Below are 16,745 nucleotides of genomic sequence, written 5' to 3'. Positions count from 1 at the left end.
AAGTGACGAGCTTGTGATGGATTGGGCTGTGTTCACTCTCTGCATGTTCAGGTGATAAAGAGCAGATCAGTTGCCATACCAGGCTGAGATGCATACCACCAGAATACTTTTGGCAGAGCATCTGTGGAAGTTTAAGAGAATTCTGGTGGATTGCAAAGTATTTTGCTCTGCCTACGCTTTCTTTGTTAAATTACTTTGCTTGGTATCTGAAAAGATTTGCCATATCCAAGAGAATTCTCTCGAACTTCTCAGATGCCCCAGAGAAAGAATCCTCATGGGATGCATCTCAGCCTAGTATGACAACTGCTCTTTTCGTAATCATTGGAACCTGGAAAGAATGGTAAATGCAGTTCGGTCCATCACAGGCTCTTCACTTCCTTTCACCCAGTACATCTTCATGGTGCGATGAATTACAAAAGTTGAAAGTATCGTCAACGATATCTGCCATCCTGACCATTCCCTTTTCTCTCTTCCACCATCTGAGAGAAGATACAGGAGCTTGAAAACTTGGATACCAAACTTAAGAACAGCTTCTTCCACACTGTTATCCACAATCTTGCAAATTTATTTCACTACACCTTCGGGTGTATGTGACGCATAAAATTGACTTTGGCTTTGACTTTGTTATTAGACTCCAGAACCAATCTATTTTTTCACACAACCTTCCCAGAGATGCTGCCATGTAGTCCTACTCTAAACTTATCCTTAACTGTACATTAATCGATTATTACATTATTATACTTTAATTTTTTTGTGCACCATTTCAAATTGCACTACAATTTTGCACCATTCTGATAACTAAAGCCCCTGTCCCACTTAGGAAACCTGAACGGAAACCTCTGGAGACTTTGCGCCCCACCCAAGGTTTCCGTGCGGTTCCCGGAGGTTTTTGTCGGTCTCCCTAATGTCAAAAGTGGTTTCCGCTTCTTCTATGTTCCGGCAATTATTTCAAAAAATTCAAAACCGATGCTAGTTGAAGGTGGTTGCCGGAGGTTGCAGGTAGTGGAAGGTTTTACCTTCAACTAGCATCGCAACCGGCTTCGACTAAAAAAATTACCGATTTTTAAAACGGCAACCTATTTTTAGTCGCGGCCGGTTTTGAATTTTTTGAAATAATCGCCGGAACATAGAAGAAGCGGAAACCACTTTCGACCATTAGGGAGACTGACAAAAATCTCTGGGAACCGCACGGAAACCTTGGGTACTTATTGTTGTATTGCCATTCGTTTATTTTAGAGATACAGTGTAGAAACAGGCACTTCGGCGCACCAAGTCCACGCCGATCATCGATCACCCATAAACTAGTTTCATGTTATCCCACTTTTTCATCCTATACACTCTGGGCAATTTAAAGAAGCCAATTAACCTACAATTAACTTTTAAAAATGTATAAACCCTGCACAGACAGCATCTGTAGGCTGGATCAAACTCTGGTCTCTGGCGTTGCGAGGCAGCAGCTCTATCGCTGCGCCACTGTGCCACATATTAATGTATATTGTTTAATCTGTGAGTTACATGTAAACAATTAATGTCACTGCTCCCTTGGGTTTATAACAATAAAACAACCTGAATACGATACACATCCCATAACACCACTCGTAAACTATTTAAATAGCAGGCGTCTTCAAAACAATGAAGTTTTACATAAAGATGCACAATGTGAAACAATCTCCAAGTACAGCTAGCAAGCAGAGTGAGCTCATGCAACATTCTAAATATTTATCTTTTTTATGGATACAAGAAGTGGGTGCTGCTTTTATCTGCCAGTAGATCATTTTCAATAAAAAGTTTGGAAAAACAAAAGTATTAAAGTTTACTTCACCAGCATAACAGGTAAATCAATATTTCATTTAGCTAACCGAGTAAGGTTGAGGAAATAGAAAATGATCAGATGGGTGTTTAAAATCTTAGAAAGCTATCTAACTAATTAGATTTTTTTGAATTATCGAAGTGCCTTATTAAACGTACACAGCACTATTAGACTGGAAAGAAAATTTTCACTGCAGGGAAATGTGATCCCAGACTCGCATACTTGGTCTCCTTATATTTTCTGCTACTGTGTTTCCGCATTTTCTCTTTGTTGTAACATACCCGTGTAGGAATGGGATTCCCTTCAACTTTCAGGCTTTTATATGCAATTCATAATTCCACATTTGTAATTAATGCTGATCAAAAAGTGATGGGCAATATGCTCTAAAGATTGGTATAAGTTGAACTCAAGAAAAGCTAGTTAAATGCTTTTCAAGTATGTTTCTAATAACTAAAAGGCAATATAAATGTATCAAAGCTACACTTAGAAACATAGAAAATAGGTGCAGGAGGAGGCCATTCGGCCCTTCAAGCCAGCACCGCCATTCATCGTGATCACGGCTGATCACCCATAATCAGTAACCCGTGCCTGCCTTCTCCCCATACCCCTTGATTCCGTTAGATAAAGCTCTAGGAGCCAACTCTCTTTAAAATCCATCCAGTGAATTGGCCTCCACTTCCATGGCAGAGAATTCCACAAATTCACAACTCTCTGGCTGAAAAAGTCTTATCTCATCACAGTTTTAAATGGCCTCCCCATTATTCTTAAGACTGTGGCCCCTGGTTCTGGACTCCCCCAACACTGGGAAATTTTTTCCTGCATCTAGTTTGTCCAGTTCTTTCATAATTGTATTTGTTTCTTTAAGATACCCCCTCATCCTTCTAAATTCCAGTGAATACAAGCCCAGTCTTTCTAATCTTTCCTCATATGACACCCGCAATCCCGGGGATTAACCTCGTGAATTTACGCTGCACTTCCTTAAATTAGTAGACCATAAACTGCACACAATACTCCAGATGTGGTCTCACCAGGGCCCTGTACAACTGCAGAAGGACCTCTTTACTCCTATACTCAACTCCTCTGTAAACATGCCTGTTTACCTGCATGTTTACTTTCATTACTTGATTGATGAACAATACAATTCTTGTTAAATTGCAGAGTACTGCAACACCTCCTGGACAAGACAAGTAAACACTCTACTAACAGAGAAGCTGCAAAACTCAAGCACAGTTATAAAAATAATAAGCCACAATTCTCTTCAATTAATGTAAAGCTTATTGTGTCTATTCGATTTGATTTGATTTGATTTGATTCATTGTCATTGCACAAATATGAGTACAGGTACAACAAAATACAGTTTAGCATCTGATCAGAATGCAAGATAGTAGAAATAAAAATACTGGTTAAACAATATGTGCAATGTGGATGAATTAAACTGGTACATAGGCAAATAAATGTATACAGATGGGAGAGTATAAAAGATAGCTAGCGTCGGGACTGTGAGTTCAGCAGTGTAATGGTGTTATTGAAAAAGCTGTTCCTCAGCCTGCTTGTGCGAGACCTGAGGCTCCAGCTCGGATTCCAACAATGTAGTGGCCTAAATTAAGAATTGTAATAAATTCTCTATTTTATGGAAAGATGTTAATTCCCATATCCCATTAAATTATATATTTTAGAAGGTTTCTATCAAGTTGATATGTTTGCTAGCTTGCCTCATAGTCACTTCAGACAGTTATGTAGAGCATTCCTTCCAGGAGAAAACAGTCAGCATGTGCATGCTGAACAATGTGTAAAAACGGCATCACTCACTCACTTCTGAAATCAGTATTTTCTACAACAGAATAACCACCTTCATTTACCATGCTCAAGAAAATAAACTAATTCTGAGAATGCAATCAGGGTGTGATGTTGCTGGTTGTGTAAGTTGTGCATTGTCTGGAAACTGGTTATTGAGGAGAGACAGAGAATTTTAGGCAAGTTTTAGGAAGTATACCAAGATATTAAAAAAGAGAATATACCATTTGATTGTTGGGTGGAGCACCTGCTGACCAAGCTGTTGTTGGAGCAACCTTTGGTTGCCAATTTGCTCCTCCTGTCAACTTCTTTTCTGAAGCATTCCATTGAAGATCACTCCTATAATTATAGTAGATTTACAATGAAAATGGGTTTGATGATATCTTAATCACATCCAATGATTTACATTTTGCTTTACGATCAGAGACCAATTTAGAACTATATATGGCAGATACAAAATGCTGGAGTAACTCAGCGGGACAGGCAGCATCTCTGAAGGGAAGGCATGGGTGATGTTTCGAGTTGAGACCCTTCTTCAGACTATCGAACTATATATGCATCCATGTGACAAAATATATATTAACATTCAATGCCAATTGTGATTAATTCCATCACTAAAACAAACTAAACTAAAACACTGCATTAGAAATACTCCAAATCATATTAAGTTGTACAAATGCAAAAGCCCACTTCATTGACTTAGATTTTCAATTTGGATGATCAGATCGGATCAGAATAGCTCCTCATCCCTTCACTGATAGCATATCTTTAAAAAAAAAAAAGCCTGGCCACTCACTGAAGTCTTTTCCCCCTTGAGAAATGGTATTTCGCAGGATACAAGTTGCTACCCAGCCAGTTCCAATGGTTCCATTTCTCTCAACACATCAAATAATTCATTTTTCACTTGTTTAGACAGTAAAGCCCCCCCCCACACCCCACATTTCATCATGCATTTGAGTACAATAACTAGAATGCACCATTACATCTAGAAACCCCTTAAAAAATATTTGGCTATTTCCCATTCTTTTTTCAGACTTTTGCTTTCCAGTACCATTTTAAGTTGAATCAGGTCAGACATACAGTAAAGATATCTCCTCTTGAACCCCAACCCACCTGTGTTGTCAGGAATCTTATACACCAAAATAATATTTCCTCCAGCTAGCCATTAGAATGACTAAAATTAAAATGATCATACTTTACTAGATCAAGGTCCTTGTTTGTTCTCAGTCTGCATGAGGGAACGTTTACTAAATTATTCCTAATTTCATAAGCATGATCCGAATGGGGTAATTTGATCATTTAAATATCATGGATATTTAGTGACATTTAAATACCCAGCAAAAGTGCAAAATAAAATTTGTCAAAATATGGAAAACATGCATTGCAAACAGTAAACGAGATCTGACAAATTCAATAATTACTTAATTTCTTCAATTTACATCCACTGTCTTACAACTCCTATTGAAATTAATGGATTTACAGATCCTCTATTAGCTCCATCCTGCCGCTGGATCCTTGTGTTATTTTACCAGTTCAAATGCCACGAAATATCAGCAAGACAAAGCTTTGCTGCGGGTTGTCATGTGAACATTTAGAACACAAGTTTGAACAATGAGAAAAACATGATCTATTCTGCAAACACTGCACCCAATCTGTAGATTTCATTAGTCAGTCTTCCTGCTATCATTGAGCAACCTTGTGAGCATTTTGAGCAGCATATCTGAGAAAGGGTGTGCTGGCTTTGGAGAGGGTCCAGAGGAGGTATATAAGAATGATCCCAGGAATGAGTAGGTTAACCTATGATGGGCCTGTACTCACTGGAGTTAAAGAATGAGGGGGGAACCTCATTGAAACATACAGAATAGTGAAAGGCTTGGATAGAGTGGATGTGGAGAGGATGTTTCCAGAATTAAGAATGTTCTTCTGCCTCAGAATTAAAGGATGTTCTTTTAGGAAAGAGTTGAGAAGAAATTTCTTTAGTCAGAGGGTGGTGAATCTGTGGAATTCTTTGCCACAGAAGGCTGTGGAGGCCAAGTCAGTGGATATTTTTAAGGCAGACAGATAGATTTTTGATTAGTACAGGTATCAGAGGTTATGGGGAGAAGCAGGAGAATGGGGTTAGGACGGAGAGATAGATCAGCCATGATCGAACAGCAGAGTAAACTTGATGGCCAGACTGGACTAATTCTACTCCTATTACTTATGATCCTATGACGATATGATCATCTTGGACTGAAGCTGTTAACTTATTTTTCCCTATACCTCCAAGACACTGCGAATGCCTCGATTGTAATCATGTATTGCCTTTCCGCTGACTAGTTAGCAAGCAACAAATGTTTTTCACTGTACCTCAGTACACATGACAATAAACTAAACTGAAACTGAACTGAAACCATCTTTTTCTGTACAAATCCCTTCATCTATACGTCTCCTTCTCTGTTACTCTGAGCGTTGTAACTCTCAGAACCTTTACAAGCTTGTTAAACGTCAAGGCATTTTTTTTCCAGAGCGTGCTATCTCTCTACATAAAAATAATGTTCTGAATAGATCTTTACTTACTTCTTTCCTGGAGTTGGAGAAATGCCAAGGTCTACAATCAGAAAGAAATGTCAATTTAAAAACAAATTAGACTATACACCACCTTCATTTTATGTAATGCAACTCAATACAAACATAAATTAATTGCCTTTGGATACAGTTATCTCCATATAGAATTAATTTATCAAGTGGAAGAATATGGTTATCACTTGTGGTTTCCCAAGTTACAGCACCCATCCCTTTGCTATCCCCACAAATTCCCAATTTAAAGATTCTTGGGATGAAAAATACATAGCACAGAAACAGATTAAACTGCCCATCAAATTTGTGTTAGCTGCTTCAAATAATTAATTCCCGATTAATGTTCATAACATTTAGTCTAATGTTTTCCTATCTCTTTAATTTTTCATCTACCGGTAGTTCCCTTTTCACGAGTACTGGTTTAGATTACCAACAGGTCGTGCTCGTAGGCCCCCCTCGGTCATGACTGACCATGGGTGATGCATCCTAGTTGTTGGCTGCTTGCTCCAAACCTCGGCTAGAGCAGCATCGCGTGGCTGAAGAGACCAATGCGGGAATGACAGTCTCTGTCGCAAATGTCACATTTGTGTGTGGTCTCTGGTTTGTTGAAGTTGCTGCGCTCCTTTCTGCGTGCCCGCTTGTCTGCCGCTGCGTTCAACAGCTTCTCTTCCCTCGTTTTGAGATGTTGGTTCAGGGTACCTTTCCACCTCGTGTGGTTAGCTGCAAGGCTCTCCCAGGACTCCATGCCTTCATATCCCTCATGCAGACATCCTTATAACGTAGCAGGGGGCGGCCGATGGTTCTCCTCCCAGATGTCAGCTCCCCATAGAGGATGTCTTTTGGAATACTGCCATCCTCCATGCGGTGGACATGGACCAGTCACCGCAGTCTGCGCTGCCTGAGTAGAGTGTACATACTGGGAAGGCCAGCACGAGACAGGATCTCGGATGCTTCTCAGGTGGAAGGTGTTGAGTCTTCTCTCCTGCCTGGCATATGTAGTCCATGTCTCACTGCCGTGCTGCAGCGTGCTGTTGACACAGGCATTGTAGACTGCTATCCTTGTCTTCACTGTCAGCTTTGGGTTGGTCCACACTCGAGTTGGGAGGCGAGCGAAAGTTGTAGATGCCTTCCCGATCCTCATATCAATCTCTGTGTCCAAGGAGAGGTTGTCGGTGATGGTGGAGCCGAGGTACATGAACTGATGGATGACATCAAGTTCGTAGCGTCGATGGTGATGACAGGCCGCGCCTCTGTATCCTGCCCCAAGATGTTCATCTTCTTCAGGCTGATGGTCAGCCCGAAGTCCTTGCATGCCCGATAAAAGGGGTCCATCAGTGACTGTAGTTCCTGCTGGGTGTAGGACACAACTGCAGCGTTGTCGGCATGATCGTGGCATCTCTCATTTCCTGCGGTACAGCTCCATCTTGCATGCGATTGCATGCGTTTGGCGTGACCAACCGGAAGTGGAGTTCACGCTAAGTTCGTGCATGACGTCATGCTTACCAATCAGCTGGGCAGGAGGCGGGCCGACAGAATTTGGGCGCCGCATGACGTCGGGCGGTGACGTCATCACGCAACGCCTCAACGGGCGGTGACGTCATCACGCAACCCAACGCTCTAGGTGTACGCCATCAAGACACTGCGTACACCATCAAGACGCTGCGTACAACGTCAAGAAGCTGCGTACGACCGCAATGCGCCTGCGTGCCGACAGGCCATTGGCGCGCAAAGATTTCTGCCACTACAAGAATTTCGGAGCCCCGAGCGATGTCGGGACCAGCCCCGCACAACTTTGGTATGCTTATCTACACCAATTGGAAATAAGCGAGTCCTGGTCTTTTAACCAACGTGCTTAAGTACGTCTTACAGAAGGTTTTGCATTGAGCTAATTAGCCATAATGATGTTACATTGTAATGTTTTAAGTCAAACTTCTGTCTGTAAGGTGGTTGTCATTATATGGTAACTTCAGACTTGACATTTGATCACTACTCAGCTAATGCACTGGAGTAACTGATCTGCTGCCAAATACCTCTACATCATTTGTCCTTGAACAAAAGTTTCCTCGATAGATTTAATTAAATAAATACTCAATTAAATTTATTTTTATTAAAAACATGCAATTCTACAGCATAAAGGCATGGCTCATGCTCGTTTGAGTCTTTGAAATTGTTAATTAATGAGACTTCTCTCCAATTGGATGGTTTGACTGATTTTTAATTTTTAAAACATTTAGATCATTATAACTGCAAAATTTTCCCCAATTCAAAAACATAATGTTCAAGGTAAAGAATTAGTCCATTCGGCCCATCAAGTCTACTCTGCCATTCAATCATGGCTGATCTATCTTTCCCTTTCCATTTTTCTGCTTTCCTGCCATTTCCACTGGAAATCAATTCTCTTGCTCGAGGAAATTTACGTTCTAAATAGACAATTTAAGCCATTCAATAACATTATCAAATCCTCCCTTTATTCAATCCGGAAAAGAGTTTCACTTTTCTTCATGGAACCCAAGGTCTTGATCCTAGGCATTCGTCTCCAAGGTCTTGATGTCCTTAGGAGGCATGGTGGAGTATATGCTCCAATCAGCAACAAAAGTGCCAAAGTGAAAATGGGTGAGCGCATCAAGTTCCTTGGCATAAATATCACTAACCATCTGTCATACACCAAACATATTGATGAGAAAGCCGGCACACCAATACCTTTACTTGCAGAGGAAACTGAAGAAATTCAGTATGTTTCCAATGACTCCTACAAACTTCTACAGATGTATCATAGATATTGCAGAGAGTTGTAGACTTAGCGCAATCCATGACACAGACCAGACTTCATATCATTAACTCCATCTACACTTCACACTGCCTCAGAAAAGCAGCCAACATAATCAAAGACTTGTCCCACCCCAGTCATTCCTTCTTCTCCCCGATTCTGTCCAGCAGAAGGTACAGAAGCTTGAAAGCAAGCTCCACCAAACTCAGGTACAGCTTCTTCCCTTCTTATCAGGTTTCTGAATGGTCCTTCCAAAAGTTAGGGTATTTTTGTCCAACTGGACAAAATATTCTAGCTCAGAATTTCTCAGATGATTTGTACAAGATTGAGCAAAACACTATTGGTTTTGTGTTCTACTTTTAAGCCTAGGAACCAAGATACTTTCTAAAAAGGGGCCTAATAAAAAATAAGCTAGAGCCTGCTTACATTCTGTATCTCTCGAAAATTCTACAAGGTTATCAATTTGCTCTGTGACCTTTTTATCTTAGTATTCATTAGTGCTAACATAAACAAATCATTTATGTATGGCATTCTGTACGGGTCCATGGTGCGAGGGAGGAAGGCGCAGATCTGGTTCTTGACCAGCCTCCTGAAGCATTTCATGTCTACCGAGGTGAGTGCCACTGGTTGCTAGTCATTCAAGCAAGCTGGAGAGGCATTCTTTAGCAGTGCTACAATGGTGGATCTTTTGAAGCAGGCAGAGACCATGGACTTGGCCAGGGAGAGGTTGAATATTGTGGTGAGCACTGGAGCAAGCCGAGTAGGACAAGACTTTAGTACTCGCCCAGATATACCATCTGGGCCTACAGCTTTCCTCATGTTCACACGCATCAGAGCCCTCCTCATGTCGTGCTCGGACACGGAGAATGTGTGCACATCCCCAGCGGTGGTCGTCCCTCCAGCCTCGCTAGCCGACGGTGTTGTTGTTAACCGGCGAGCTAGGGGTGATGTTGCACGTCTTGAATCGTGCGTAAAAAGAGTTCAGGTCATCAGCTAGGGAGGTGCCGGCACTCCCGGTTAGGAGGGGCTGCTCTGGTAGTTAGTTATAGTCTGTAGTCCCTGCCAAAGGCGTCTGGTGTCCCGCTGCTCCATCTGCGGCTCCATCCTGTCCCTGTACCTCCTTTTTGCGTCCTTCACCTCTCTTCGCAGTCTGTAGGACTCTGCCTTGTAGTCGTCCATATTGCCAGATGCCAGGCCGGAGATGTAAGCAGCAGTGCGAGCATTCAAGGCAACGCGAATGGACCTGTCCACCCTGGGTTTTTGATTAGGGATGCTAACCCTTACCGTGGGGACGATGTTATCGGCTATTGTTGCAATGAAGTCCATGACTGCTTCCGCAAACTTACTCATGTCTCTGGAACTTGCTTGGTACATATTCCAGTCGACATCACTCAGTGCATCTTCTCTGAATGGCCTCTGAATGGTCAGACCACTGCTTTAGTCCCTCGTCACTGCCGCTTCCCGTACTACCCGTTGTTTATACTCTGGCAGCAGGAAAATGGCATTGTGGTCAGATTTTCCAAAAGGAGGGAGAGAAGCGGTCTTGTAGCCTTTCCTGAACTACAGTGGTACAGTGGTACAAAGTTCTTTCCCCCATGGTGACACACGTGATATGTTGGCAGAAATTAGGCATGACCTTTTTGAGATTTGCCTTATTAAAATCTCCAGCCCCCACCATAGCCGCACCAGGGTTCTTGTTTTGGTGTCGACATAACACATCATGTAGGGCCAATAGTGCCACGTCAGTGTCCGCATGCGGTGGTAAGTAGACGGCTGTGATGATCACTGAACTGAACTCCCGAGGAAGGTAGAATGGATGGCATGAGATATTCAGATGCTCCAGGTCCGGCGAGCAGGAATGAGAAAGCGTCTTAATATTCTTAGGGTTGCACCAGTTATTGTTGGTCAAGAAGCAAACTCCACCACCCTTTGATTTCCCGGATTCTTCCGGTCTGTCCGCACGGAAAACAGTGAAGGACTCGGTTGGGCAGATTACTTGATCCAGCACCAGCGAAGTCAGCCATGTCTCGGTCAGACAGAAGATGTTGCAGTCTCTTATGTCCTGCTGGAATCTGATCCTCGCCCTGAGGTCATCCAACTTGTTCTCCAGTGACTGGACATTAGCCAGAAGAATGCTGGGCAGAGGTGAACGGAAGGCTTGGGCTCTCAGCCTATTCCGAATCCCCCCCTCGATTACCTCAATGTTTTCTCCGACTTTTTCCCGGAGCCGCGCTCCCATTGTTCTTGCCAGAGCTCTTGTGATCTCTGACGGCCACGCTGGATCGGTGAGTAACGTGTCCAAAAGGCTTTGGGTTATTCTAAAGTTTAGTTTTAACAGTGTTTTCCAATCGTACATTGTTAGTGCTAATGTGTCAGTGGTAAAAAATAATTAAACGCACGTAATTTTTCAAGTGCTTTCTCCATTTATCCTCGTCTATTTCAATTGGTCTGCTGCTATCCATCTTATTAACATATTTTCTTTTTGTGTCTTATACAAAGTAAGCCTTCTATATCCAAGATCAGGCCATCAATATAATTCAAACAAAATGTGGTACCTGCACTGACATCTGGGAGACGCTATTTTATTTCTTCCCAGTCAGAGGTAAGTGCTTGCCTAGTCTCTGCTTTTCATCCTGTTAGATTTACTATCCCTGTTATCACCTTTATCCCAATTATAAGAGTTCCAATATAGCCAAAATTAAATGGCACTTTGTCACATTTCTGATCGAGTTTTGAAAACTCAATTCTAACTCATCTGTCACAGTTTCACTGTTCTACCTAACAATCTAGCCAGAGTTTTTTCATACTCCACTTAATAAACTTACATTCAATTGGATAACGTCTGGTAAATCAATTTTTGCATTTTCTATCGTTTTCTGTCAGATCTCATCTTGGCTGCTTTTAGTCATCCAAAAGCAGTGTAATGAATATTTGTAAAACATTTAGCCATATGGAGGAGCTCAACCATATCCAGTTGCTTGAAATTTTGATACCACTGGTAGTAAAGTTACAGTTGGCTGTAGACAAAATCATACAACTTTGTACAATTTTAGATATTACGAGACCAAATGCAGACCCGTTGGGTCTGTTCCCCCAACGCGTGTTTGCCGGGGGGGGGGGGGGGCGGCATGCGGCGTCACACACACTAACCACCTCCACACACTAACTACCCCCCTTGATATTATATTAATATGTTTTTATTAATTTGCTCCTTTTACCCCATAACCGCCCTATCCACTGACGGATAGCCCCAGCTCGCAGGCACGTCAAGAGGGGGGGGGGGAGGGAGGGGGGGCAGAGAGTGAGGGCAGAGAGAGGAGGGCAAGAGACAGAGGGAGATGGAGAAGGGGAGAGATTGGAGAAAGAGGCAGAGACAGGAGGGCAAGAGACAGAGGGAGAGGGGGTGGAGAGGAAGAGGAGAGGGAGGATGGGCGAGGGGGGAGGGTGGGGGAGGAGGGGAGAGGGAGATGGGAGGAGAGAGAGGGGAGGAGAGAGGGGGGTGCTGAGAGGGGGAAGGGAGGAGGAGATGTGGGGGAAGGGAGGGGGTAGGGGAGGGTGTGGAGGGGGGGGGGGGGGGGGTTTTAGGGGAGGGGGAAAGGGGTTTTAGGGGAGGGGAAGGGGAGAGAGAGAGGCGAGAGAGGGAGGGCGGAGAGGGAAGAAGGTGAGGAGGATGGGGGGGGGGGGGGGAGAGGGGCTGGTAGGGGAGCCGGGCGAGTGAGTGGGCTGTGAAATGCGGAGAGAGACGGAACCGGCCTCTGACTCTCTGGAAACCCACAGCTGGAATGAGCGGGCGGGCGGGGGAGGGGTGGGGCTTCACGAGCTGCACGGGCAGTGTGGAGAAGCTTCAGCGCGTGAGGCGCCTCTGAGCTCGATATCTGCAGAACAAAGATCCTCTAGCGGAACTGAGCTGTAGAATCTTTGGTCTGCAGAACTTTCTCGATCTTTCTGCGGCTTTTGAAGAACGGGGGGGTGGGGGTGGGTGGGCTAGTCCCTCGTGGAAAACTGCGCATGCGTGTTGACAGCAGCTGCATTTATTCAGAGCGGGGGGGGGGGCACGAGGAAAGGCATTGTGAGGTCAGCAGCTGGGCAGTCTTTATATTTTTTTAAATATCAGTTTGATGATAATTTTTAGCAAATATCTCGGCAAATAATTGACCAAATGTATAGAGGATTGGATTTTTGAAATCATAAGGAAAATTTCTACCAGAAGATGTAAAAAATTCACTGTTATTGTAATGTCAGCTGCTGGGCAGCGGTCAGATTTTAAAAAAAAGGTCAGATTGGTCCGGAAAATTATGTACCAAATGTACAGAAGAGTGGATTTCTAAAATCACAAGGAAAATCTCTACTGAAATGTGTAAAAATGTCCCCGTTTTGGTGTCTAGTTTTCGAGGAGATACGTTTCAAAGGCAAAATGACACCCACACAGTTTTAAAAGTATATAGATTAATGTTTCTTATTTTAGAAATGATCCAAAACAAAAGCTCTAACAATTTTGCAATCACTTATTTAAAAAATTGCTAAACGTACTTCCTACAAGATTTGCAAGGGAAGAATCGAGGTCACTCCCCAGGCCTTTTGTCGGCTGCTGCGTTCCACTTGTTGTTGGCATTCCTGCAAGTGTTGCTTGATTTTGTGACGCCACTGTCGGCATTAGAAGATCACCTGGTCCATCAAAAACTGACAAAATGAAAATGATTAAAAACAGGAATGGTGATTGCAGCCCCCAACACATAAATATATTTGCTCTCTTGCCTCACCCTTTATCCATAAAAACATGCAATCTAATCTCATTTTAGATTTGTTAAAAATTAGACTCTGAAATATGTTTTCATTGCATACTACATCTAAACACAAGACTACATCTAAACACAAAACACAAACACATCAATCAAAGCATCTCCACTGAAAGACAAATTATGATGACTAATTAGAACTGTGGAAAAAAACCTTTCATGCCATTTGATAATAGTGCAATAATGTAGTCTGAGGTAAATGTAATTTAATTTTAAAAACATCTCAAGAATAGCATTTCTTATTTGTCAGTCAATTAGAAAAGATATGCACACAGCAACAAGCATATATAATTGTACAACTGAAGCCAAGTCGCAATTAAGGCTGAAACTCACCAATAATGCAATTGCATCAAACAAGGATCCAACGTTGATGGCATGAAATGGAAGAGAAATAAAATATGATAACACAGTTAAGAACTGAAAGCCTTGGCACAATATTCAACAGCAGTAGGAGCATTTCCATTTATTCACAGCAGAAGCTAGCCATGCAGAATTTAATGCTAGTTATACAACAGTGGTGCCTAACAAATACTGCATAATAAAACAAGCTTTCAATATGTAACTAATGCCAGTATAGGATCTGCAAGAGGCTACCCAAACATTCAGAGCTTTGCATTCAAAGACACGATTTCACGAGACAATTATCACATTAAACATAAAATTATATTAATTGCAAGGATCCAAAGTCGTCGTTATCTTTTAAATTATCATGGCTTTAAAAAGGTTGATTTAAAAATGATAGTGATAAAAAGATTAAATACAATGCAATAATGGCTAGTTTCACCAGGTCTATTTTTTTTCTGACCTTAATATTACATGTACAGTAATTGCAATCATTTTGAACTAATGCTGAAATTCTGCACTGTGGTGTAAAACACTCCCTTGTGCATTTGAGTTTACCCACTGCCAACTAAATTTGAAACAGAAATCTAGTAAACACTCAGCCAGTGTCTATGGCAAAATAAACTGTTGACATTCTAGATTGAAGACTGTCAGAACTGCAAAAAAATGGAAACAGACAAAATCAGCATTTCTATCCAGAGATGCTGCCTGTCCTGCTGAGTTACTCCAGCAACTCAGCAGGACAGGCAGCATCTCTGGATAGAAAGAATGGTCGAAGTGTCTGTTCGAGACCATTCTACAGACGCGTCAGGGGAGAGGGAGTTAGAGATAAGGAAGTGTAAGAGATCAAAAGAGATCCAGATCGAGGAAAATGTTGACCACTGTTAGTTAGAGGAATGTGACAACAAAGCAGACAGAGATATAATGTCTGCAGTGGGACAGTCAGACAGATCGGATAATTGGGAAGGGGGAGGGATGGAGAGAGTGGGAAAAGCAAGGGTTACTTGAAGTTAGAGGTCAAGTAACTCTTGCTTTCCTTTTCTCTCCATCCCTCCCCTTCCCAGTTCTCTGACCAGTCTGACTGTCCCTCTGATCACATTGTATATGTTTGCTTTGTTGTCACCCTCTCCTAGCTAACAATGGTTTATTCTACATTTTCCTGGATCTGCATATCTTTTGATCACTTTCACTTCCTTATCTCTGTAACTCCCTCTCTTGACGCTCAATCTGAAGAAGGGTCTCGACCCGAAACGTCACCCATTCTTTCTATCCAGAGATGCTGTCTGTCCTGTTGGGTTACTCCAGCACTTGGTATCTATCTTCGGTGAAAACCAGCATCTGCAGTCCCTTCCTACAAAGATTGGAAACAGCTTAGTTTGAAGTTGTAAATAATGTGGGGGAAGGATGCATGTGGCAACTGTTTTATTGCTGATACGGTGAGGCCAAGGTTGTTATGGGGATAAGCTGCAGAGTCATCCACTTAACCATATAACAATTACAGCACAGAAACAGGCCATCTAGGCCCTTCTAGTCCATGCCGAACACGTATTCTCCTCTAGTCCCATCTACCTGCACTCAGACCATAACTCTCCATTCCTTTCCCGTCCATATAACTATCTAATTTATTTTTAAATGATAAAATCGAACCTGCCTCCACCACCTTCACTGGAAGCTCATTCCACACAGCTACCAATCTCTGAGTAAAGAAGTTACCCCTCATGTTACCCCTAAACTTCTGTCCCTTAATTCTCAAGTCATGTCCTCTTGTTTGAATCTTCCCTACTCTCAGTGGAAAAAGCTTATCCACGTCAACTCTGTCTATCCCTCTCATCATTTTATAAAAGGCTTGATGGAGACAGATAAAATGCAAGATGGAGACAGAGAACCAAAGCAAATAATACAAAAGCTATGAATGAGGGAATTTACAAATAAAACACATTATTATACATTTCTTTGTATTCTCTCTAACCTCCCTGATTAATTTATCAATAAGAGTATTTCATCTACAGCTCCACCAATTTTAAGGCATCAGAGAAATACTTTAGATTTATTCATTCTTCATCTCTCTGCAACTTTAGTTGTTTATTGTCACGTGTACCGAGATACAGGGAAAAGCTTTTGTTGTGTCAGCGGAAAGACGATTCGTGATTACAATTGAGCCATCTACAGTGCATAAATTTGTGATAAAGGGAATAACGTGAATAATGTTTAGTGCAAAATAAGGTCCAATAAATTCCAATCAAAGATAGTCTGAGGGTCACCAATGAGGTAGATAGTAGCTCAGGACTGCTCTCTAGTTGCAGGTAGAATGGTTCAGTTGCCTGATAACAGCTGGGAATAAACTGTCCCTGAATCTAGACGTTGTTATCACACTTTTGTACCTTTTTCCCCGATGGGAGAGGGAGAAGGAGGAATGGCCAGGGTGCAACTCAACCTTATTATGCTGGTGGCCTTGCCCAGGCAGTACATGATGTTAATAGAGTTAATAGAAGGAAGGTTGGTTTGTGTGATGGTCTGGACTGCGTTAAAACTAATTTGTTTTCTTTCTCAGTTTTGACAAAGGATTTTTGGTCTCAAATGTTATCAGTTGTTTTCTAAAGATCCTCCCAGTGAGTGTTGGCTACTTGTGTAAGAATGAACTGCAGATGCTGGTTTAAATCGAAGGTAGACACAAAAT

At 42.2% G+C, this 16,745-nt stretch overlaps 1 protein-coding gene across 14 annotated transcripts in view; it reads right to left on the bottom strand.

The window, feature by feature from the left end:
* snap91a (synaptosome associated protein 91a) overlaps positions 1-16,745 on the bottom strand; it is a 140,430-nt gene that overhangs the window by 13,836 nt on the left and 109,849 nt on the right. For all 14 annotated transcript variants that reach the window (XM_055635888.1, XM_055635886.1, XM_055635887.1 and 11 more), the window contains 3 exons: positions 13,461-13,595; positions 6,164-6,194; positions 3,829-3,943 (listed from right to left, as the gene is read on the bottom strand). In XM_055635888.1, the coding sequence (XP_055491863.1) occupies positions 3,829-3,943; positions 6,164-6,194; positions 13,461-13,595 (281 nt within the window). The remainder of the gene's footprint in view (positions 1-3,828; positions 3,944-6,163; positions 6,195-13,460; positions 13,596-16,745) is intronic.

The sequence above is a fragment of the Leucoraja erinacea genome, chromosome 5 (genome assembly GCF_028641065.1).
Source record: "Leucoraja erinacea ecotype New England chromosome 5, Leri_hhj_1, whole genome shotgun sequence".
In the NCBI taxonomy this organism is placed as follows: Eukaryota; Metazoa; Chordata; class Chondrichthyes; order Rajiformes; family Rajidae; genus Leucoraja; species Leucoraja erinaceus.
This window is presented reverse-complemented; position numbering and strand designations above follow the sequence as displayed.